This window comes from Cygnus olor, chromosome 1 (assembly GCF_009769625.2).
Source record: "Cygnus olor isolate bCygOlo1 chromosome 1, bCygOlo1.pri.v2, whole genome shotgun sequence".
Lineage (NCBI taxonomy): Eukaryota > Metazoa > Chordata > Aves > Anseriformes > Anatidae > Cygnus > Cygnus olor.
Window position 1 is genome coordinate 86,819,624 of NC_049169.1, and position 25,857 is coordinate 86,845,480.

The 25,857-nt window shown below is 35.9% G+C and overlaps 1 protein-coding gene across 13 annotated transcripts in view; it reads left to right on the forward strand.

Annotated features, from left to right (window-relative positions):
• DCAF6 (DDB1 and CUL4 associated factor 6) overlaps positions 1–25,857 on the forward strand; it is an 83,493-nt gene that overhangs the window by 29,991 nt on the left and 27,645 nt on the right. For 4 of the 13 annotated variants that reach the window (XM_040567586.1, XM_040567589.1, XM_040567591.1 and 1 more), the window contains exons 7-12: positions 1,399–1,613; positions 5,500–5,593; positions 8,526–8,645; positions 8,878–9,123; positions 14,226–14,387; positions 20,312–20,371. In XM_040567586.1, coding sequence (XP_040423520.1) covers positions 1,399–1,613; positions 5,500–5,593; positions 8,526–8,645; positions 8,878–9,123; positions 14,226–14,387; positions 20,312–20,371 — 897 coding nt within the window. The remainder of the gene's footprint in view (positions 1–1,398; positions 1,614–5,499; positions 5,594–8,525; positions 8,646–8,877; positions 9,124–14,225; positions 14,388–20,311; positions 20,372–25,857) is intronic. The other 9 variants (XM_040567642.1, XM_040567662.1, XM_040567672.1 and 6 more) reach the window with 3 other exon arrangements.

Below are 25,857 nucleotides of genomic sequence, written 5' to 3' on the forward strand. Positions count from 1 at the left end.
GATTATGTTTGGACATATGTGCGAATTAATATACATAGCTGTGTATACACATTCATAAAAGTAATCAGTGTCACAATCTGTCATTTCTTGCAGCATTTCCTGCTGATTATTGTGATGGAGGAGAAAGGAAACAGTAAAGATCACTTAATAAACATTAAACAATCTTCTCAGCTGGCTAATGTTCTTACAAGATTTCTCCCTTATATCATAGTGGTCAGCAAAATTCTGTGAGAACTGCCTGAGGAACAGATTCTGGGGAGGTTGATTAAAAGGTACTACGTAAATGTTAGATTTTACTTTTCCCCTGAAGTTTTGTTTAAAAACAAAACAACAAAATCAAAACAAAACCAAAACCACCAGAACTTTCTCATTTTTATACCTACTTTTGTAACAATACAACAGTAAGATGAATTTGGGTATGCAGGCCTATAGGGGAAAGTAGAGAGAAGACAAAATTTTGAAGACTTGTTTTTCTGGTTCTATTGGTGTAGAGTTTAGTGCTTTGCTGTTGCGTTGCTTTTTTGTATCTTTTTCTTTTTTTTAAAGGATGAGATATTCCATGATAATTGCTAGTAAGCAAGCTACTGATTTACCTTTTAAACTTTCAGTTTTAGTCCTTAACGCAGTGTGAGATGATAAACTCCAAACTTGTCAAGGACAGACTTTTGCACATGCTGAGCCAAAACAGACAGGCTGTGCAGGAAAGTTTTGTGGCAAATGTGTTTTGGGAACAGTTTGTTTTTCTCTGTTAGTTGTCTTATAGGTAATTTTATTCTGCTTGCAAGTTTCTAATTCTAGAATTGAAGATTGTTGTAGTGTATAGAATGGAGGTGAGTTATCATGTAAGTCTGATATATCATGTAGTTCTGCAGTCTCAAAGGGATAAGTGTTATGTCTCAAGGAAAAACTGGTAATTTTTAGATCATTTGGGGGAGTAAAGAGGAGACAGATGTCCTTAAATTTTCAAAGTTCTGTAGAATGAATTCCTAATTTGTGTGGTGATACATAGTTGCATTATTGCTGTGTAAATATGTTTTCATATGTTTCAAAATTTCCATTTGTATTAAATTTTACAGATAGTGTCCACACACCATCATGTGATGGGTGATGTATGAACATGCTTGTGTGTATAAATTTTCATCTTTCTCTATAATTTACATACGGAGTGTGTAAACAAAAATTAAAATATACTGGAAAGATCTGATATGTTAGTATTCAGAACCAAATTAATGCAAAAGCTACAGATTGCCTAGGTCATCCTAGAGAATCCATAGGTCTCTAGGTCATCCTAGAGAAATCTGGTCATCTTTCTTTGGATGTTAACTAAGGAGTATATAGAAACTGCTGGTTGAAAGTTTGCAATAGTAAATGTATTCTCTCTTTCTCTCTCTCCCACAGGGAATTATGCCGGTAGGGGCACTGTTGGAATGGTGGCACGTTTTGTTCCTCCTCATCTCAATAACAAATCCTGCAGAGTAACGTCTCTATGTTATAGTGAAGATGGTCAAGAGATCCTTGTTAGTTATTCTTCAGATTACATCTACTTGTTCGATCCCAAGGATGACACAGCACGAGAACTTAAAGTTCCTTCTGCTGAGGAGAGGCGAGAAGAGGCAAGTGATTAAGAAGACCTGTTCTCATGTTTTGTCTCACGACTACCACCACCTTGGGGCACACCTATTAGTTGTATTTCCCTTGAAATGAATCATGAGCCATCATTTCATTCTCAAGCATTGTTTTAAAAATAGCTGTAGAATGTCTACACAGACAGGTTTGGGGGGCTGGGGAGTTGTGTGTGTGTGTTGTTGTTTTTTGGTCCAGTATATTTTGATAAGAGAACAACAAAGAAGCAGGTCTTGGTTGTACCAATGATTAGCAAATATAGACTCTTTCCCTTACGCTGGAAGTCCAGCAGAGGCTGATATGAACAGAAGTTGGTACCCTGACTGTTCAGTGTCTTGCATAAAATAGGCTGACCGTAGAGGAATACCTGCTGTTTGCAGCAGGAAGCACACAAAATGGTTATCTCTGAATTCTTCCCAGTTTCACGTTTTCTACAAATAAGTGAGTGCTGCAGAGATTCACAGTTAGCTATAATCTTTCTGTAACTAGATCCAGACACACAAGATGGGATGTAAGTTATCTTGTGGATGCTGACCGTTTAGTGCCTTTTTTGCAAATGGGTTCTGGGACCGTTTCACTTTATTAGAAAATTATAGTATCTTCTCAGGGTTGATTAGAGTTTGGAGTACCTGTGTTGAAATGAGAACCACAGATCACTTCTTAGCTTTATTTCTGTGATAATTTAGAGTTTCTTACTGTAGAATCATGTAGGTTAGAAAAGACCTCTAAGATCATCAAGTCCAACCATAATCCTACTAATATAGTAGGTCAGGGGAATTTTAAAGGAAACTTTGCTGTTCCTAACTCATAGAGGCTTTCAGTGGAAGTTTAACACTAAAAGTTGCTGAAAGAAGAGTTACGTTATAGGGGTTTTGACACGGAGCACTTTGACTTGCTTCATCCCCGTGGACAAAGAGGGTCTCAGTTATTGTACCCCTGTAATTCAATCATATAAAACAGAACTATATTAAATTCAAGATATAATATATTCTGAGATTCTGAAAACTTAGCCAAAATGCCTTAAAGCACACTTGATATGTATCAGTAGCTTTTAAGGGAGAATATCTTCTGAAATAACAATGAAATTGTGCAGTACAGTTTTCTGAACATACTTATTAAAAAAAAAAACACAAAAGGTTGAAGACTTGTGAACTAAAGCAGAAAGAGAATCGTAGTTAAAAGCAGAATGTAGCTTTTGCCATATGTATGAAATGGAAAAGGAACTTTTCTTCCCTCTTTTCAGTAGTAGGCTGAGGTCAAGGAAAGTCTATTCACAGATTGAAATGTGTCAATTACGCGGTGTGACAAAACTTGTGTACTCCGTATCTAATGTATGGAGTCAACCACTTTGACACAAAATGCCTGGTATTGCCTACCATTATATGGGCATGCAGTTTTCAGTTATTTGTTACCTGCTCTTCAGTACGTTGTGAATTCACAGCACCTATTGATGATGGAATTAGTAACTGGCTTTTCTTAATACATATTTACTGTAGATATGCACTATTTCAGGCAGTTACAAGCAAATTGCAATTCTGGCTACAATGAGCTTTTGCTTAGAGGAAAGTCTTGTCTTTTGTGCTAGTCTTCAGGATGTTTTCATTTTAGCAACTTAATGAGTTGCAGAATTTAAAAATAAGTACGTGGAGCAGAGTATTGTGTTAGTCTGCACACATGTTCACTTACCTGTGTGAGGCATCAGGCACTGTAGACAGAGGTTTGTCTGGTTTTCCTTTTCTAAAGATAAGAAAGCATCTATGTGACATCAGGATATAAGACCAGCAATTGTGGCAAGTCACTCTTCAGGTGTATTCTCTGTTTTCCACATCACCAAATGTATATTACTTGAAATCAAGTATAAACTTTCTTTAGTAAAAGTTGTCATTTAATGGCAGAAATGAGGGGAGACAAAATGTTTAGACCAATGAGGTGATCCACTGCTATAGAGCCGAATTAAAAGATTCAGCAGTGTAAACAAACCGCAAGCAGTTATTTATTATCAGTTCAGTTACAGTGATGCTGACCCTTCCAGCCTAAATTTTCTAATCAATTTAAAACGCATCTCTTTACCTACAGTTAAATTATATAATTCTCTCCCCCTGCACCTAACCCCAACTATCCACTCAATTTTTCTGGCATTATGTTCACCCTTTCACAAGCTCCTCAGGGTCCAGGGATCTTTATCTTTAATCTGAAACAGGAGCCTCAAGGGAGTTCACAGTAAGTCAGCATCCTGCTGTCTTCACTGGGACGACAGTTATTAGTCTGCCAATGTGGCATGTTTTTTTTGCTTTTATATACTTGTTGTTACCCCCTGAAACTGTTCTCATTGTGGCACAACCTTTACAGTACATTAAAGAACCATTGATGGGCTGCTGAGAAAGGTGCCTCTGGTGTCCTCCCATGCGTCCACATGTGCAAAATCTCTTGCCCTCACTCCATGCCTGTACTTCTTAATGCCGCATTTATGCTCGTTACCCATGGGCATAGTTGATTCTTTTTATGCAATTTAAGCAGCTGGCAGCCTCCTGTATATGTCAAAGCTGTTAATAACAGGTTGCACACCATGCATTTATGCAACTCTAAGGAAAACTACAGCAAATTAGGTAATAATCAACCAGTCACTAGACAATTGCTGTTGCAGCTAAATGAGCTACAAGAAAGCTCCAATCAAGTAAAGTCTAGACAAAGCCCAGTGAGCCAGCAGTACATGCTGTTGTTAGCTTCATATTAAGTCTGTGGCCTGTTAGTAGCAAAGACAGTGATGTATTTAATGAGCAATAGTCACCTATTACTACTACAAATACTGTTGACCATAACTGGGTGTAGATTCATAGGACTGAGAAAGAATGTCCAGCTGAGTTAGACTGTTATCTGATTGAGACAGGAAAAAAAGCAAAGAAAAACACAGAAAAATGTTTGTCACAAATGAATGGTTCTGCATTTTTCCCTTTCTCCTATGTAACGGCAATCTGATATGAAATAATTCAGTAGAGAACTCATTGCTTGCCTTATACAGAGAGAGGATTGTGACCACCTGTTAGCAGATTTTATGTATTCTTTTCATCTTTAGGCACAGAATATGTCCTGTATTCTTTTCTTGCCAGATAATATTACTTAAATTCTATTTTTATTTCAGTTTGGTTTTAAGTTCTACAGAGTAGAAGGAATGTAAAGCTTTTTTCTGAATCTGCAGGCTCCTGAAAGTTAATACTTTAATATGCTTTTACTGCAGTGGTTTCACATTTAATCCCAAGTTGACAGCACAACAGTTCAATACTGTTGTTTTTGTTTGGTTTTCTTTGTATAAGCCATATATATCCAGCCAGTGCTCTTAATTTCAAACTCTGAACTGCCTTCTTGAATGTGCAAAGCTGTTTCTTTTCAAGTTAGCAAAAGTAGCACCACATATATAGTACTTGTTTTGTACTTCTTGCTGAAAAAACAACACTGTTATCAAAAAATAAACAAATTACAGGGTAGAAAAGAAATTTAAGTTTCTGTTCATAAAAATTTCTGCATGAATTTCTGTATGGTGAATATTTCTGTGGAATTCAGGCTGAATTTGTTGTTCAGTATGGAATGTCGCAATTAATACGGTAAAGGTAATACTGAGTAAAATAGAAGCTGCAGTACTTCTAAGAGTTGATTTAGACTGCTGAAATTCTGTATAGCTAAAACTATTGCCAGTATATATATATACAGTGTTGTGCTTATTGATAGCTGATCTGAGCATATGGCTGATACTAATTTTTTTGTGTGACAGACAAATTTACGTAACTTAAGAAAATGGAGGTATGGCATTTATTTTTAAACTCAGAATTCTGTACTGTTCAATATGAATAACTATATAATACCTTTTTTTTTTTTTCCTAGTTACGGCAACCTCCTGTTAAACGTTTGAGGCTAAGAGGAGATTGGTCAGATACTGGACCAAGAGCAAGGCCTGAGAGTGAACGGGAGAGAGATGGTAATGTGTTTGCTGCTGGGAGCTGCCTTTGTCTTCTCTTTTGTTGTTTTGTTTGTTTGTTTGTTTGTTTTTCCAGTTTTTCTTAAGTATTCCTGAAATATGGAAATGCTTCAGATAAAAAACTGTCCACATGTTTTAAGAATCAGCCAGGTCTTAAGAGTGTTTACTTATAACTTAACAGAGAACTGCTGTTCTGTAGTGATTTTTTAAATTGTCTAAATTGAAAATCTTCTCTCCAGAAAAATTACGTTGCTTCTGTTAGGTTGCTGTAAATCAAGGGGAGCTTGCTTCATTATTGTTGGTTATGAGGTAAAACAAATGCATATTTCCCTTTTTGTAGTTAAGCTGCATCTACAGTCAAAGTTGCAAATGAAATGCTCTGTAGGGGACTGGAATTCAAAGCAATAGGTTTCTAATATTTTTTCTTTCACTTTTATAAAACCACTTATATGTAGTGACAAAATTTTTATGCTCATATATTCATGTTTGTAATGTATAATATAATATGTATGTTTGTAAATATATTACACAACTACTTGAGGTTTCAGAAGGTGGAACATTTCAAAAGTTATGCTTTAGTGTCAAAAAATGAGATACTGAAGCATGTCAGAGGATGCTTTATCACTGTTTTGTCTAATAACGCCTTTCTGTTTAGCTCAGAAAGGTTGTGGGGATACTAATAATTCCCTTAAATTTTCCTCCGTTTTTCTGCCTATCATTTCCCTTTCCAGATCTTCTTTGTTGGTTTTCTCATCTTCTTGATTCCCGAAACTGGAATAGATGTGTTCAGCTGGGACAGACCAATGGTCCATGTAGACTAGGGTTCTGTATCCAACACTGACAATAGGTGATGCCATCTGGGGAGAGATTGCAAGCCTGTCCTCTTACTTTAGTCTGTTGCCTTTGCTGCTCTGCCACTGTTTGCAGTTACTGGATTAGAAACTTCAGAGGGTACATTTCCTATCTGTTCCTTTAGGCTCTCCTTATGGTTCTATTGCCTGTGAATTTCTGTAGTCCCTTCTTGAACCTGTCCATAGTATTTCCTATGGCAAACAAAAATCCAGAATTTCACTGCTTACTGTTTAAATTATTTCTTTCTTTCCTGTCTTTTAAATTTAGTTTCTGTTAGCTTTATCATGTGACCCTTGTTCTAATATCACAGGATTTGATTGTTAGCAGTTTCGCATTCTGCTCACTTGGTGCTTTCATGATTCCACAGCAGCTTTGTCTCTGCTCAAAATTACTTGTTATATGAGTTGTTTTTTAGTTAAATACCCTAAGTGTCCTTCTAGCTGTTATTTCCCCATGCTATCAAGTAAATCTTCCAGGGAGAAAATAAAACATGAGAAAAGGACTCTTCCAGTACAGACACTAGCTAGATTTTCCTTTGTCACAACAAACTTTCAGTATCTTTACTGTGTGTTGCTTGATAGAATAGTGACTGATGTGTTCAGGAGAATACCTGTATTGCATTAGTTAGGCAGGCAGTGACCTGTGACTTATTTTTCTGTTAACTGTTCATTATCTCCCTTTTCCCATCATTAGCTGGCTTTTGCCTGTTTTCTTTGGCTGTTGCATTCCATTTGTTTTAAGCTTTTGAGGCCAGAACTCTTCTACCTGGGGTATAGATAGAGAGGGAGTGGGGGATCCCAGGGGAGGGTCAGACCCACAGTATGAAAATGAGGATAGATGTGGACACTGGAATGAGAATGAGGGGCATTGTTTCTTGTGGGTTAGGTTGGTGTTTTCCCTTCCCTTCTCCCTTCCCAACAATGTCTCTTAAACTCAACTGTGAAGGAAGTAATCTAAAAATAAGGTCTGGTGATGATATATTCAAGGTATATCCTAGCTGTGAAATTTATATGCAGCCCTGACAGATAACCAGTTGTTCCAGATACTTGGTGAGTCTGGCAGCTTTTATAGCATCTATGTGGTTAGCAGAATTGATGTTTAGGAGAGGCATTTTCTCATTGTACATGTTTTTCCTGAGTATGCTCTGGAATCTTTCAATGTTAGCTTTAGTCTGCAGGGTATTAAAATATCTTTTCCATATATGTTTTGATAAGTAATTGTACTTCACAATGATTTCATTTCTTAAGGTCTTTGAATACAAAACTTTTTCAAAAGTTGCTTAAAAGTTACATATTTCAAAAGAGGCTGAGGGACCAGCAGAAGTTATTATACAGCAGTATGAATGGAATGGTCAGGTCCAGTGGAATCATTTTCTATTGGAAGCTGTCAGTGTGTTCAAGAAGATAAATAAACATTTTATAGAATACAAAACACATTTAAAGATTCAAACTTTCCATTTCAGCCCTTTACAAATGGAATCTTCTTTCCTGGAAAAAAAAATCATATGTAATAAAATCAGAAATAAAATGAGAAGGAAATACTTTGGGTTGTGTTAAAAGAAAATGCATGCAAAGATTTTGCTGCTTAAGAGTCTTTGCAATCCAAATGTAAAAATTAAATACCCTAAAAGAGCTCTACTGTTTTACTAAATTGTGCTCATGAGGTAAAAGTAAATCACAAAGCATTCTGGAAATGTTAAAAGCATCATGTCTTTTTTTATGATAAAATTTGTTGTTTTATAATTAGCTGTAAAAAACATAATCTGGGCTTTCTTATTTAACCAGCATTTTAAACTGAATGACATAAATTTTGCAATGTCATGTTTACAAAAGTTATTTGTAAAGTAGAGAATAATTAAAAGCTTTAGGAGTTGTTTTTTTTTTTTTTTGTAATGCCGTGCTCAGCTGGCAATTTTTGCACTGTTGTTATATGGAAAAGTGGCATTGGTTCAGAGGATTACTAGTTATGTAATTATGTAGTATGTAGTGCATTCTTTTTTTCAATGGAAGAGGTAATGGGGGGAGGAATGAATGGAAGAGAAGAATGCTTTTGTCAAACTTTAGCATTACTATTTTTACAGGGGAGCAAAGTCCTAATGTCTCTCTAATGCAGAGGATGTCAGACATGCTGTCAAGATGGTTTGAAGAAGCTAGTGAAGTTGCACAAAGCAATCGGGGGCGAGGAAGATCGCGGTCCAGAGGTGATTTCCTTTTTTTTTCAAGAATAATAGTTACAATAAGAAGTATGCTTATGCTGAATGTAAAGGCCTTGAATATCAGTCTTTCTGAGGTGTAAACTAAATTTTTAGTGTATTCTGAAGAAATGAATACATCTGGATGTCGTGTGAATGATAGTGCAAAGGGGTCTTTGGAGACAGAGTGAGTTTACCTTTGAGCCTTTGTTGTTTGCTTTTTTTTATTTTTTAAACAAAGGTGGGACTAATCGGGCGGATGCTCCTGCTACTAATAACATGCCACATAGTACAGAATCAGAAACTGCAATGGAAGTAGATGGTTCTGAACAACTTCAATCATCTTCATCTTCTACAATGTCAGCCCAAGCTCCTTCAACATCATCTTCAACAGGAAGTCCCCCTTCAACTTCATTATTGTCTTCTCCTGATAATGAACAAAGGCCTTCTTTGGGGGCCTCAGCTCAACCTGTGCTCCATCAGTCTGGTGAGAAGTAATTCATCTTGTCACTGTTTATGAAAACCCCTTCCAATAAGAAAGAATTTTATATTAGGGTATTTGGAGTAATTGATCTAAATCTGTTGGTTTTTTTCACATGAACATCTTTAGTGAGACTAGGTATTTCATAGTTACAAAGTGACTACAGCTTCAGTTTAAAGAAGGAGTAAAACTCAACTGTGTTCATTTGTCTGAAGAAAGGGGTAAGCATTATTGTCCTCTGAAATAGAAGTGTATAAAAAAAAAAAAGTTTATTTTTTCCTTATCTCATTGTTCTCTTCCTGACGTATAATTAACGTCATGCCTTCTTCAACTGTGATTTGGCTGTAGCAGTGTCAGCGCAATGAACAGCAGAATCTATGCCTGTTATTAATCAGAGGTAATACACACGTCAGCAATGTTACTGGTTTCTTCTCAAAAGTATCTGGGTAGACAGGACTCACTTTGCATGAGATTCCATTATTGGTTGATAATTTGTACTACATATTGCTTTTTAAGTTTGTCAATCTTGAAGAAGCTCATCTGTTTTAAATACAGACTTTGTTCTTCTGGTGGGGTAAGAGGATGGGGGAAGAAAATATATTTCACCGTCAATGTCAGAAACTTATTTGAGCAGAAGTAAAAGAGCACCTTATGCTTTGACCTTCCTTTTTGCATCTCCATGCAGGAAAAAATGCCACAGCCACTAGAGTTGCATAAGATTTTTTTTTTATTTTTTTTTACTTTTTTAAAGTGAGTTTCTAGACTTCAAAACTGTGGGAGATAGGCTGATGTGAACATCTAGAGGCTCAAATCTGATTTTTTTTAAAATCACACTTTTTTGGTATAAATTCACCTTTTATCTTATACCAGTTCTGTTGGGGAAATGAAAAACAAACATGCCACGTTGTTGTAATTAGAAAAGATGACTGACAGCATCTTCAGGCCCTAAGTGGATGTAGGGGAGTGAGTATAGCAGAGTTTGGGATTTCACAGAAAAAATTTTGCCTTCCAGAGTACTGTGGCTGCTGCAGCCAAAATCTCTGAGACAGTTGAGAAATGACCAGGTATATAGTATTTTAAAGATGGGGAAACTAAAGACATACGTTGAAATTAATTAAATGAGTCATTCTTTCAAACCTTGCAGTTATTCTGATACTTCTTATTTAAAGAAAATAAACAGTGAGGAGAAGCATAACAATACAAACAATCCAGATACTATTTCCATAAGTGAGTGTTAGAAAACTTGTTTAGTAGCTGAGGCTTTTAGTCACCTATGTTTTTTATTACTGTTTGTGTAGGCTTGCTGCAATATCAAGCTTTTCACAACACACAAAAAATTAGGAGTCTGCTCTAATTCATTGTAACCCAGTTCAGCAGCTTCTATCTTTGGAACTAGAATAGCCACCAAAGACCACACACACCATTACCAAGGGTTCATTTTGGTCCATTTAGTTGTGTTTCTTTTTTTTTTTTTCTTTTTAAAGTAGTTCGTATATTCTGGAGCATTGACCAGCATTGAGTATGTCCCACATTAAAAGTAATTACTTCAAGATACATCATTGAAAATTTGTAGGTTGCATAATGATAATGCACTAAATAACATTTCTGGAATTACTCATTTTCTATCCTGCCTTTTAAAGAATGCATGCCACCTTTATCATATATTTTCTTCTCTGTCTCAGAATGTCCGAATTTCTAAGTAAAAGTTTATTGTGCTAGCATGCAGCTGAAATTGTTATTGTTCAATTCAGCTCTTGTGTAGAGCATTTCCTCTTTCCCAATGTTACTTTAGACTTAAGACTCTCCTTGTATTCAGATTTGGAAGGGGTAGTGGTAGTGGTGGTTGTTTTGCTTTGTTGACAGACAGTGGAAACTTTCTAGTTTAATCTAGTATAACGTTTGATAGGTTCTTTGACTATACCTACACAGGGTGTCAGATGGGCTGCTGCTGCTTCAAAAAAAAAAAAAAAGTCCCTATGTCTGGTATTCCTTATTACCATATGCAGATTTAGTTAGGATCAAGTATCATCTTCAAGTAGTCTACAGGACTCCTGCAGGAGTAAATTTAATAGTATTAAGTATTAAATCTAAATTAATTTAAACATGCCAAAGTAAGCATTTTGCACTGCTTTTAAAAAACACTTATGTTGTAGAAGTCTTCTTTGGGTAACATGGACAAATTCAGAGAGAGGGGAAGATCTTGGGAAGAGTAGCAGTAATCGAGTTATGAATGGGTACGCTTCAATGTAGATTTTCCTTTTGCAATGTTTGTGTACTTACATAACCCATGATGGTGCTCAGTCAGAAGAGTTTCTTTTCTTGCAGCCTCCAGTTTATAATATGAAAACACTGAACTCTGTGTCAAGAACAGGATTTCCCTGAGTTTGTGTAGCTGCACTTAGATGTGAATAAAACCTGCTGCTTTTGGGGGTGACAGGACAGGGAAAGTGATGACAGGCATGTTAGTTTAAATATCGTGGGGTTGAGTAAGAAGACCAGATAGAGGTGTGTTGTAAAAGACGGATGACTGGAGAAACAGTTTGCAAAATGGAAGAAGAAAAGTGAGAGGCTTTCTAAGTGGTAGCAGATACAAGCTTGAATGTCATAGCAAAGTGTTAGCAAATGAGGAATATGATCTAGGGTAATGACTTTTTTAGAATTGTGGCATACCATGGAACAGGCTTACAAACAGCTTTTCATAACTCATTTCTACAGATTTCTGTACTGAATAGAGATGCTGATAGTAAGCCTCTGTTTGAAATAGCAATACCTTTACACATATAATTCAAATACATTGTTAGTGTGGTCTTCCAGAAAATATACCATGTGATGAGCATTTGAGCTTCTGCATGTGCATTACTTCATCCCTTAATGTGGTGGTGGTAGTGGTGGTGGTTGTTGTTTTTAGGAAAAAAAGAAGTATGTATTCAAAAAATAGTCGGAGCTCCAATCAGTGCTGGAGCTTGTTGGGAAAAGTCTCTTTATAAGAATGTATATTCTAGAGGAATACAGTTGAAGCATTTGAATAAGTTGCAAATAATCAACAAGATCATTGAGGCACATCTCAGTAGCCTGCTCTTGTCAGTACATTTGAATAATTTTTTTTTCTATAATGAGATGGTACGATTGCTGGAGACTTTAATGCTTGTCATGAAGGTAAAAAATAATTTAATGTCTTCCTGATATAAAGTAGATTTGCATATAAATTTTGAATGGGAAAGGGGCAATAGCTTCCGTTTTTTGTTTTTTTTTTTCCTTTCAGTTTCTCTTTCCTCGGTCCATTTGCTGGCAAAATAAACGTTTGCTTAGAGATTCTGAAATGTGTTAAAAGATGCTGTAATTAAACTTATTCCAGATAGTAGTTATATCTTTACATTTTGAATTGTAGTTCTTATTAAGTCTTAAATTGTAACTGTCTCTGGAAGTGAGTGGAGATTAATCAGCAGCAAGTACTGACAACCATTGAGACACCATTGATACTTCCATAAAGTACTTCCTCTTTTTTTTTTAATTTCCATAAACGTTCACATCACACGAAAATTATTCATAGCAAATTTCTTTCATACCATATTCCTCTTAGGAATTATATCTTTTTCCTTCTTGTTATACGTCATCAACCATAAACTGGCAGGTTGTATTTTCCAGAAGTGGTATTATGGCGAAGACATTAAAGCTTAAGACAGTGGGTATTAACCAGTGCCTGCCACTAAATTGTTGAATGATTGGATTATAGCTTTGTGTTTGTTTCTTCTCGTGAAACAAAATTTTAAATTTGCGTGCTTCATTAAGTGAACGAGGGTTACAGAATATGTGTAAAGCTTAGTTTTTGCTTGGGTGAAAGGTGATATGCCAATGTAATGCTCTTTAGTACTTGAAGATTTCATAGTGCTGATATTTTTCTTTGCAGATTTCCTTATGTCTACAAAGTACTCCAGGGTGTCCTTGATAAAAATGCTTTCAGGATAGATCTGGGCTACCAGTTTGTAGCAAAACTAGCTAGAGTACTTGATGTGAATATATGAGTCTGAATCAGCTTCTTGACCCTCCTTTATTATAGGTGAGAGTAGTTAGCAGCGGTTCAGTTCAATGTTGTGCTTCAGCTATTGCTAATAATGAGACAGTCTGTATTGTATGAACAGAAGCACTTCCCGTACAGTGCTTGTGTAAGTGGAGGAAATCTGCAAAGAACATAGAAAGAATGAAAAATGACTTAGACACCTGTTTTATAGTAGTTTGCAAAATAAATAAATAAATACTGATAATCAGACAGTAGACTGGTCTATGCCAAAATGCTATAACTTAAAAATGAATAAAGACAAAATGACGAACACATTGAAGTCCCTAAAGATTGATCTGCAAGAATAGTACGTTAAGAGAATAATACTAAGAAATCTTTATGATCCAATAAATTGATTTCTCTGGTGGACCAATTAACAGTGCTTCTAAACTTTGAGTCCTCACCCATTGGAAATGTCTGAGATAAACATGAGTTCATGGTAAAATGTAATTTTTTTTCATTAGATGCTGTTCTGTCACCTCTTTCCATAATCCACATTTTATTTTTTGCACAGGTTTGTTTTGACCAAAATTGAATTTTTTTTTCACATCAGAAAGCCATCACATTGATTTTGAAAATCTACCTGTATACCACAGCTGCATAATTTTCCACTACAAATGCTCTGATTTGTTCTGTGTGCTAGGAACCTGAGAATGCATACTTCTGTCATTTGCTTTGTTTTGTATCAGTCAGGATCTTTTCTTTTTTCTTTTCTTTCTATCTTGTCTTGTTTTCCTCATAATTATTTGATAAATGTTTTAAGTGTTATAGATGGGGAGGGGTGCATTGTATGACGTGAATTTTGAACTTTCTGAACTTTAAAATCCTATGATTTGTGCATTTAAGAAGAGAAGACCAATTAAAATATTTAATTTTATCATTTCTAGATGTCAGTAGACTGATTTGTAAAGTTTTTATCACTTTAATTACACTTAGTATCTGTTGCTTCTCTCTTTGGTCAGTCCCCTGTTCCACCCCCGCTTCTGTATATTGTATGTTTGATGCTTCTTTCTTTTACATACTTTTTTTTTTTTCTTCTTCCATTTGTCAGAGTTAATGGGACCCGAGTTAGCTATAATCCGTAGGGGTCTACAGCGGCTGAGGCTTAAGAAGGAACAACAGAGACAGCGAGAGCTAGCTGAGGGTTCAGCACCACAGTCCTCCTCTGATCAGTCATCCTCTAAGGGCTCCTCACAGGACCCTCAGGCATCAGGTTGTCATTTGTCAAGGTTTCTTAAGCAGCTAACGTAGTTATAGTTTGTGCTGCTGTTGTTTGCTGAGATGCTTCACTTCCAGAACAAGACAGCTAATGCATTTGCTGCTCGTCTTACTTTGCATGTGGTGGTGTTTATCATCACATGGTTAGGGAAAGAGTAATAATAACAGATTTCATTTATCTAACATTTTTGGATTATATAGTTCAATGATAATATATGGAAAAAGTTTCCTAGGTGCACACAATCAAGTATGTACAGTGTTTGTTAGAGCAGCTAACCAAGAAATTGCTATGTCCTGAACAGGGCAATCTATTTACACACTTGTTACTGAATTGCAGTTAATTGTATCTGGTAGTAACATTTAAGATGGCTTTGATTTAGCATGTGTTCTAAATCAAGGTAACAATTCAGTAAAAACAGAAGTTTGACACTCTTAAATGCTATGTTTTTGCAGTAAATATACGGGAAAGTACTTGTAGTAAGCCTAAGTCCCCAAATATGCTTTGTTTTTTAAAATATGACCTTTCCTTTCATCATTCTTGTCTTAGATTAAAAATGATTATAAGAAAGCTTTGGAGATTTTTATAATAAGACATATTTGAGAAAGTTCTAAGTTGGAATAGAAGCATGTTTATGAATAAAGAGTTAAACCTAAGACATAAGCTTGAAGCAAAATTTGTCATGGCACTATGTAGAAATGAACAGGGTGCATGCTGTAAGTGTGAAAAATCAGTATATTTAGTGTTAAAGTAAATATAAGGGCAACATATCTAGCAGCTTTTTTCTGTGGATAAATTTTGTGGTAGTTGGGGTAAGGCTAAACTGCTTGTAAGGACTGACATACATTCACAGCTTGGCTTGCTATGGTTTAATATATTCATTTATCTGGAGCCTTGCGGAACAATTTGATATAACAGTGGCTAGTGTTCTAGTTGCAATATGTATTTACTGAACTTTGAAACTTTGAATTATTTCCTACAGCAGGAAGTTTTACAGAGTTTTCAGATTGTTTGAAAACCATTAATCCTGGAGGGCTGTCATGTTGATTATAGGTGCCTGTTTACTTGCAGGAAGAGAACAAGAAAACTGACGTTGGCAGTGTTTTTGTAGGTGGCATCAGTTTCCTGGCAGGAAAAGCTAATATAATAATAATCGAATCTGAAATTACAAACCTACAAATCTTATTTTAGCAAACTGAACATCAGAATTTATTAACTCAAAGATATGTACTGATAGAGGCAAAACCTTTGCAGTAAGTAGATCTTGATCTCCAATTTTCATTTTGGATTGTAAAATTGAAATTAAGGTGGAAAAAAAGTTAGGTTATAACCGTATCTGTAGAATGTTCAGCTGGAATTAAGTCTGTGGATATTTTACTGCCTATCTGAAGTATGCACTGGTCTGAGTATCACTCGATACTGTCTTGCCCATCTCTTTCCTTATGCTCCTTCAAATATGCACGGTAATTCTTACTCCTGGTGTTGCTTGTGGGTCTGCATGCTGTAGAATCCCTTATGACACAAACTTGAAGCTTTAAGTTAAGTGATTGTTCTGAGTAGAGGAATCAGAAATGTACTGTAGTTAGTTTGGATCCTACCTCTGCCTCTTGGAGTTGTGATTTGCAATGTCCTTTGAATGTTAGGGTAATTAATGGGAAGGTCCGATTGTTTTGTTTAGTATCACTGAGGAGCAAAAGAGCACATACACAGACTTAGATGGAACTAGTACTCAAATATTTATGTCATTCTTCATGTAACAATGAATTTGCAAATTTAACCATTCTACTTATTAAATGATTGCCTTGAAAGGTAGATTTCATAGAATTACTGAACATCCTAAGTTGGAAGAGAGCTGGCAAGGATCATTGAGTCCAACTCCTGGCTCCACACAGGACCACCCAAAAATCAAACCATGTGTCTAAGAGTGTTGTCCAAACCCTTCTTGAACTCTCTCAGGCTCAGCACCATGAGCACTGCCCTGGGGAGCCTGTCCCAGTGCCTGACCACCCTCTGAGTGCAGAACCTTTCCCTAACACCCAGCCTGACCCTCCCCTGTCCCAGCTCCATGCAGTTCCGTTGGGTCCTGTTGCTGTCCCCAGAGAGCAGAGCTCAGCGCCTGCCCCTCCGCTTCCCTCGTGAGGGAGCTGCAGGCCGCCATGAGGCCTCCCCTCAGCCTGCTCTGCTCTGAGCTGAACAGATTAAGTGACCTCAGCTGCTCCTCATACATCTTGCCCTCCAGACCCTTCACCATCTTTTTACTAGTTGTAAATTTTCAAACAGAAATTACACCCTAAAATGCATCTGCCACCATATGAAATGAAGTCATAGCTTTCGTTTGGCCCAGGGCTGCAAATTCTCAATCTCTACCTTGATATAATTTATACTTGCTATGTTCTTGGGAAGTCAGTGTAAGACTAAGGTCATTTCTTCTGCCCTGTATTTCATTCTCAGTCCTTGTCTTTGCAATTACAGCAGCTCAGCTATTATAGCCATAGACACGGGGAGAAAAATACTTCAGTCATGTAAGAAATTAACAGTAGAAAATGTCAAGTGCTGAAAGCTCTTACTGGCTTAATAGAAAAGGTTGCCATGCTATTAGACTGTATGGTAGTTACTCAGTCTTCTCCTAGCCTAAGGACTTGTAGTGGTTACATGAAGATTTGTAAACTTCCTGTAATAGTCAGCCCTCACTATTGAGGGGAGTGGTAGAGTATACTATTTAGAGGAGTGTGAGAAGTATGTTCAAAAGCTTATGATGCTGTTGGATACAAAGATGAGTTAACTAAGTAATGATTCACAGTGGGCTGATTTGATGCTGGAGAAGAATATACTTCATTTTCAGATGGCAAAGAGACTATGTTTCAGTGGATATTTCACATAAAGTATTGTGTAAACTTGGCAGGGTTTCAGAAGCTGATTATGCTATGTGTATCAGGTCTGTTTTGTCTTCAAGCCTTTTCTTAGCTGTTGAACAGATGTGGACTTTTTTTGGTAGCCACTTTATTTAAGAGGAAACTACGATAAATTTTTTATTTTATATTTTCTCCAGTAAAGTCTAGACTTGGCTTTCATTTTTGAGGCATTTCATAACATTTACATCCTACACAGAATTTAAATAACTGTATATGTGCTATATGCAAACGACAAAGAAATTAAACCTTTATAACCTGTAGTTACTGCTCCTCTGCCACATGCTGATATGCCACGTATATATCACCGTTAACTAGTAATGGGTCATAAACTGAAGCAAGGCGTTGAAGAGATCTTTGTTTCTCTTGTTGAGAACTTCAAGTGAATAAAATACAATACGAGAAGTTACAGAAATATGAACCAGCTGATCTTGAAGGAAAAGAAACAGAGTTGGTATTACAAGTCAATGTGTACAGGACATGTTTCTGTAGCTGTGTGTAGTGTGCACGTATCTTATATAATCTGAGTAATAAAAATGCAGTTTTTATTACTAGATAGTTTTTATTACTAGATTCTTTGCAATTTTTAAATGCTGAAGTATGGAAATGCATCTATTTTAAGTTCAAAATATGTAACAGGGAGCTTAGTCATTGCACAAAGCAGTTACTCATAATTATTAGAACAAGTGTTTAATTTCTTGGATTAATGTCCAATTTAGTGGATTAATTCCACTAAAATTGTAAGAAGATATCAAAATAATAGTGAAATGTGGGACACTTAAGCCTATATTAGCATTATTACCTAGAAATTGTTTCATTTTTACTGAGTGATTGAACGATACATATGGCAAAACAAAGCTGCTGTTTACTTACTGTTCTATAACTTAAAGCCAATAAAATTTGGAAGTACTGGTAAGGGTAGTAAATGTAATCTCTTATGCTTATAATTATACTGCGTTTATTTAGTCATATTTATTCTATTTGTGTTGGCCCGAATTAAAGAGCTGATGAGATTAGCATTTCCAGCCAAGTAAAATGATAGGCAGCATGATATGCCTCTTAAACAGGACATATAAGCATGTGGAAAGAATTGGACTGTAAGAACAGGGCTCAACTGAGAATCACTGTCTTCTGTGATTTAGTCTTCTCAGCTTGCTATACAAGACCTCCTTTGCCTTTAGCACTTCGCTAGAAGTTAATCCCAGCCGTGGGCTCATAGCTGTGAATGTGATTCAACCCAGTCCGCCCTTGGGAGATGCATACCAATTCCTGTGCTGAGTCAGCTGGAATAGAAGCAGATCATTGTATGACACAGTGCATCTTTACACCAGCTTTTTTCCTCATATTTGCATTCTTAAAAGTGGGTTACTACTCCATTGAAAATGCTCTCCTATAAGCACTTCCCTTCTAAATTAGAAATTACATTTAAAGTACACTTCAGTTTTGGAAAGTGAAATATATTAATGTTACAGGTCTCATACTTAAGAGCTAAGCCCCATCTAAATCCGGAGGACAAATTCTGTGGTCTGGCTTAGGTTTCTTGGGTGCAAGACATGGGTAGGGCTGAACAAAGATGAAGACAAATTAAGGCCAATTTCTATTCCCTAATTACGGAAGTAGGGTACGAGCCCAGCTACCAAAACAAGCCAGCCTCCAAAACACATGGAACTTGCCTCAGACTCCCTTAGTCTTCACTGCTTCTCCCCTCCCACGCAATGCTAGGTATTAGTGTAATGAAGAAACAAGCTGTGATTCTTGCACCGGTAGCTGGGAATGAAGTCTCATTTGAGGATGTATCTTTAAATTAGCTTTGTTAATTTAGCAGGTTATATGTCTATTCTACAAAATGGGTCATGCTGTTGATTCTGGCCCAAACCTCAAAGTGAGCCTCCTGTAGGAGAGAATGTATTATTTCATTGCTTTCCCTATATAGAATTTAAATTAATGTTAAAATTATTTCAGCATGCTGTGATTTTTTTTTTCACACTATGGCTGTATTTATAATACAGGATATTAAAGCCATTTAGTTTAGCATGAATTTGTTTATAACAGAATATCAACAAGTGGAACTCAGATATGGTAGCCTAGCCAATATTATGTTTGAAATACTGCACTAATTTATGTACATCAGCCCATTTTACAGCAATATGGAAGTAATGTCTGGTCTTCAGAGATGACAAGGAAAATAGACTTCACAGACGATGTTGAACTTAGCATCTGTCATTTGTTTGCACAATGAATGCAGTGCTGGTGATGGTTATTAACTGGTAGTATCCAGTGGGAAAATGCATTAACTGCTGCTTTTTTTCCTCCATTTTTTTTTCTGTGATTAGGTGAGAATTTTTATGAGACTGGTTGATGTGGTACTGTGTTAAACTCATGAAAAAATTTTCAATCATCAGATGCTATAGAGGTATCGCATCTAAGAATGCTATTGAATTGAACTGTCATCTGAGTGGGATTTATTTTGGTGCTTTAATGTTACAAAAACAGTTTATATGCTGTTATATCTGCAAATCCTCTCATCTTTTACATTTTATGTTCATAGGTATAAATATTGAAGATACTGGTATGCCATGAGTATTTTATGTTGAAGTATAAATACTCTGAAAGTTACGTTTAGCACATGGTTTGAAGTACTACTGTCATTTAATACATTTGGAAGCCGGTAAAGGCTTTGAAGTCATAACTCTTCAGTGTTCTTTGTGACATTTTAGAAATTTGAACAACATGCCAAAAGCCTTGGTAATGGACAAGCATTTTCAATATCAATGTCAGCAAGCTTCAGGCTGTTCAGTGATTACCTAAAGAAATACGTAGTGATTTGAAACAAGTGGCTTTGCTTCTGTCATGCCTAGAAAATGCAATATGGCTGGCTGCTCATAAAGCAAACCCAAAGCTTCCTTATGTTGCTGCTTTTTATTTTTTATTTTAAACTAACATGTGATCGTGACGTTGCTGTGCAGTTCTCTGCTGCTTATGTTTTAAGTTGAAATCTCATTTTTGTTTCAGATTCTCCTTCTTCTGTGGTTAACAAACAGCTTGGATCCATGTCACTTGATGAGCAACAGGGTGCGTGACAGGAAATGCACTATACCCAGCCATAGTTGATTGCAATGCTTCTTTTTTAAAATTGCCTTTCATGATGATAAACAGTCCAAAATGCTGTTCATCTGCATAAAGTAGCATTCTGTAAGCAGATCTGCTGGAAACTCATTAATTATTTAATTCTCAATACCAGTATCAGAGTAAGGTTAATTGTTGTTTTCAAAAGCCATCCTATGCTCAATTCTAAATGCATTTGATGTAGGTACAACAAATGTCTTATGCAGTCTACAGACATTTAGATTTTTTTTTTAAATGTAAAGCAAAATTTAATTCTTTAAGCAGTCTTTTTCTGGATGGTTCTTCTTCGATCAGAGTGCAACTGTCAACATTGAAGTAACTTGTAATCATGTAATGCCAAAGTAGTTTATTTTATGCAAGAGATATATGCAGCATTGTTGTACTTGCACGGTTTGGGTAACTCAAGAGCATCTATAGCACTCACATGCATCTTACCTTTGTAATCCTTTGTCCTGTACCCCTTCTGCTAGACAAGTACTACTATTTCTCTGTAGATTTCTCATGGGCTGGTGGTAGAAAGCAAGCTCGTGAGTTTTCTCTAGGCCCATTATTCATCAGTCTAACTTGTGAGCAGTGAACTAGGCCAAAGGACACCCTTTTCCAGCTGAACCAACATCATCTGTGGTGAATATTTATGCCTGAATAATTAATAAATGATAGAGGGTAATTTAAAAATAGATTTCCATACACTCTACTTTATGTTTACTTCCATATGAAAGCCTCAGTACAGCTTTAGTATCTCAAATATCAAAAAAGAGCTGGCTGTTTCCTCTTGTTTCATATTCTAAACTAGAATGCTCTTTTGAAGTCCCATTTCTGAAAGATGCTCTGTTTGGCAACTGTTGAGATATGGTTAATTTTAGGATGCCAGACCATGGGGGAAAAAATCAAGCTGTGCTTTTTATTGACATAATAAATTCATGTTGTGGAACTACATTTTGTGATGAAATAGTTTTAAATCTAACTATGTACATTTGCTTATTATTCATGGTTCAATAGTCAACACCACTATTCATGTTTAGCTGGAAAACTTTTTTTTATTATGAGTGGCCAAGTTATGCTCTCTTTTATGAACTCAGAAAAAGCATTATTTGATGGTAGTAGAATGAGCTAGAATTAACATATGTAGTCTATATGCTTATTGGAGTTCCTTCAACAGAAAAAAAATGGAAAAATAGTTATTGATAAAATAGTTTGTTTGTTGAGGTTGAGAATTAAACCCATACGACAACAAAAATAAAAGCAGAAGTTATGGTCCCAGAAATCAGTTCCCAAGTCTGCATCAGAGTCCTCTTCAAGCAGGATTGGTTGCCTTGAAAACTGGTTTGTCCAGTACTATTGTTAATTGCGTAGTTGTAATAGACTCTTTATTTTTTTCTAATAATTTTTCCTGCATTAAGAAATAAGTTAAACTAATGTGAAGAGGTTTCTTCTCGTAAAAGAACTATCTTTTAATAGGAAAAAAAAAATCCCAAAATGTATTTATCTGGATTTAGTTGGTAAACCTGTTGTCTGAAATTTTTAAGGTAATATTTTTCTTTTGTGGTGGTAAGGATCACCTGAACAGAGACAGTGTAAATTTTAGTTTCATAAAATAAGAATTTGGAAACAGAAGTCATATATTAGGATATTTTTTCCTGAAAAAGAGAAAAGAAAAAAAAAACTTGCTGAGATCCAGGGTAGATTTTTGAAGTTAAACTGCATTATTTTCACTTGATACTTTTTTGAGATTTCTGTTCAAGTATAAGGGAGTTCTGTCAGTTCTTATTGTATAGAAATTCTTTATTGTTCTTACTCCTTTTTTCTTGACTTTGTACTGAATTAGTTGGCTTTCTGTTGGACCAGCCTCTTGTTGGCATTTATGTTTTATAACCGTTTCTGGGTTTAAATATCTTTTGATACTTACTACAAAAATATATTTACAATGCCATTTTTCTGACATTCCAGCAGAAGCTGTAAGTTCTTCCCATCTGTACAAAATAGGTTTCAAATGGATTGTAATGATCAACGCTGGAGGTTTAGTTTGACTGTGATTGTAATAATGAAGGGTGACTCTAAGAGTTCTTCCAGTGCAAAGGCAATAGTATGTCTTCTAGGAACTTCCTGAATTGATATGAGTAGAGGGAACCTGAAGGCAGAGCACTAGCTTGGTAACTTTGAAGTGCAAATGAGTATATGCATGCCATACCATATTAATGCTTCTTCCTAAATACACAGGTGCCATACTGAGCAGTGATATTTGTAGGTATTTGCACATTAGTTCTAGGTTTTATGGGACGTCAACATGACGGTGTGATGTCCATGCCAGATTGTTCAGTGCCACTTGACAGATATGTGAGCTGGGTCTGAACAAGCAGGTGTGTCAACTACAGCACAGTTAATTCTTCATTTCTTTGTACCTTAAGTCCTGGAAAATGTCAGCATGTGTTGTGTCCCAGCTGATTGGCTATACCTCAGACAGACAAATTTCTTGGGCATTGGTATGCCTACAGAGCTTTCCAGATCCAAAATTCTTCAGCTTATACCTGCAGAGCTCACTTTAGAACTGTGCCTCTTGCATGGCACAGCATGTTACTGTACTGCTTTGTTCCGTAAAACACAGTACAAAGTGTAATTAGAAGGGGAATCAACCAGACAGAGAAATTGTAGAATGTACAAAGAATGTACAAAGCTTATTGTCTTATGAGGAGATCATGATTAGTGCTGGATGGGAATTATTTTGAAAGTTTTTAATGAAAAGACATCTGTCTTCTTCACATGTGTTTATTAATATATCAGTGAAGAGGCCAGCATTTGAGATGTGGGAAACAAGCGTAAAGTTCCTTATAATGTTAGTTTAACTAGATAATACAGTCTGGAAACCTGTCTTTATGCTCTTACCAGTTCATAGGTAAGAATCCGAATCTTTGTGAAGTTACACTTGCACAGGTTCATTTTCTAAGAGAAAAAGGCATGGGGCATTGCCTTCAGTTTTTATTTTTCAAAAGGTTATGAATGAAATTTGGTCTTCAGTTGTAAGGGTTGATGTTAAAAAGTACCTTCCTCATATAGGAACCTTGAGAATAGACTGTTTCGTGGGAGTATGTCTTCTATGACAGGACTGAATATGAAATAAGACTAAGTTGTTGATAGTATCTTTAAAGTATAATGTATTTGGCTGTAAAATCAAAGTGAAGTTTCAAGGTATTTTTGAGGAATATGAAATAGAGCTTAGTAAGGTGTTGACGTGCTATAGCTTTCTGTTGGAGCAGTTTTTACTTTACTAGGATTTTAAGTAGATTAATAGTTTTAGGAATAGCTGTCCCCTAAATCACAAAAGCTATGCAACTTTTCTTCTTCCTTTCCCTGTTAGGCTCTCAATGTGAAATAGATCTGGTCTGATGAGATTAAGCTTTTAAAAGAGAATATTGCTTTCCTCTGATCTATTCAGTCTTTGGCAGTCACTCTGTGCTTGAAAACAGAGTTCACAACTTCTGGATTTTTATGTGGCTTTTCTAAAAGGTTGTTCAATTTTGCACTAAGCAAAGCTTATTAGCCTTTTCCACATAGGCACCCATTCAGCTTCCCATTAGCAGTGAGCTTAGTATAATTTAGTTGAACTACACAACTAATTCTCTCCAGTTTATTATCACATTCTTGTCTGATCTTTTAAAGTTTCATGTTCCTATTAGTGTCAATTTCATGTCCTAAAGACAGATTAAAGAAGAAACTGACCCAATCCAAATCATAGCTCATTTTTGTAGGTACAAGAAAAAATGATTACACAGTATGGTTTAAGAGCTGTCTTTCTCCAGGAATTTATAAAAGTCATTTCTCAGTTATTTCTGTAAGCATATAAGCAAAGAGGGCAATTCTTCCAATATTTTGAGTCTGAATAAATACAGGCATTGCTTCCACAGTAAGTCAGAAGACAGTCTTTCAGCATCCTGCTTTAGGTTTTTTAAGACAGGATTTCAAGACAGGAAAGCACTCTTATGAATTCATAAACATTCAATTCGATTCATTATAGTTTAATGCTATTCAGTTACTTTGGTAATATTAACTAGTTTTGTGATGAAGCAAATGTTGCATAGTAGCATCAGGTTATAGCATTACCATTGTTTGATGGCTGTCTTGGACTATTCAAGGTGGTAAATTGTCTGTCTTCTAATTATCTGAGTTCCTGATTTAAAGATATGTCTTGACTCTACCTGTGACAAAGAAGATAAACAATCCCTCAACTATGTTATCTTTTACTCTAATAGTGTCCAGCTACTGATAACATACGCAGTATCCTGGAACAATCAGTATTTGTACTTGTTTAGGAAGGGATGCCCAAATATCAATGCTCTTTCACATAAAAGATTCTCTTCAGAATAGAAATACATAGTCAAAGTTCTTCAGAGCACTGATTACTGCTCTGTGACACTTTGAGTGGATTTCTCTCGCCAGCAGTTCACAAATGAGCATTAATGGTTAGGTTAAATTCTTACGTGCTGTTTCATGGTTCTTACAACTTAATTGTGTTTGTTTGTTTCGTTTTTCTTTTTAAAATAAATAACCTGTGGCAATATTGTAGCCATTGCTGTTCTGCATGGGGAATTTGTATGCTTGTGCTTTTTCAGTGTTAGCTTTCAGTTGTTGTTTACCCAAAGATGATCTGAAGTTTTTACTTTATTATAAGTGCCAGTCTGCTGCGAGTACTGCAGGTATACTTTTAGTCAAATTTCTGTACTCTATAAAACAAAGAAAATTTGGTACACTTTTGTCCAAACAGTCCTGAAATAAAAAGCTCAGGTTTTGTGCAAAGAGAAATTATGTAGGTTACTTTCAGGTCATTTGAGTGGTGCCTAATACTAAGCAAACGCTATCATCTGAATTTTGAGAGAATGGCACCTCTGTAGTGAGGCTTGATCTGATGGGACTTTACGTTAACTTTTTAGTGTTGCCCACGGCTAGCTTAAGCATTAATGGAAATTGGGCCATGCATGTAAGTAGTGTGACTGGATTTTATTCAAGGTCAATGTTATTTAGCAGTTCCGTTTTGAAAGTGCCCACTGAACAGTCCTCCAAACTATATATTCAGCTGAAGTTTGCTAGAGTTGCAATGGTTTTCAATGTGATTGACTTCTTTTGCTTTTGGATGTCATGAATATTTACTGCTTAGAGTTATTGTAATGTGATATAATATAGCTCATCATCTTTCTTCATGTGTATTTACATGAGACAGAGAGGATTGAACACCACTTCTAAAGCACTGTATGTTCTTATTAAGATACTTGATAGAAAAGAGATCTGCTCATAAAGGATCATATTGTGTATACACATACTTAGCTGACAATTTTATTCACCTGCATGTTGAAGGGCAGCATTTTCTTTGTTTGCTCTTGTAAATACAAATAATTTTAGGCTATTGTTAAAGCATTGCAAAGTATAAATTTGGTGTGTTTTCT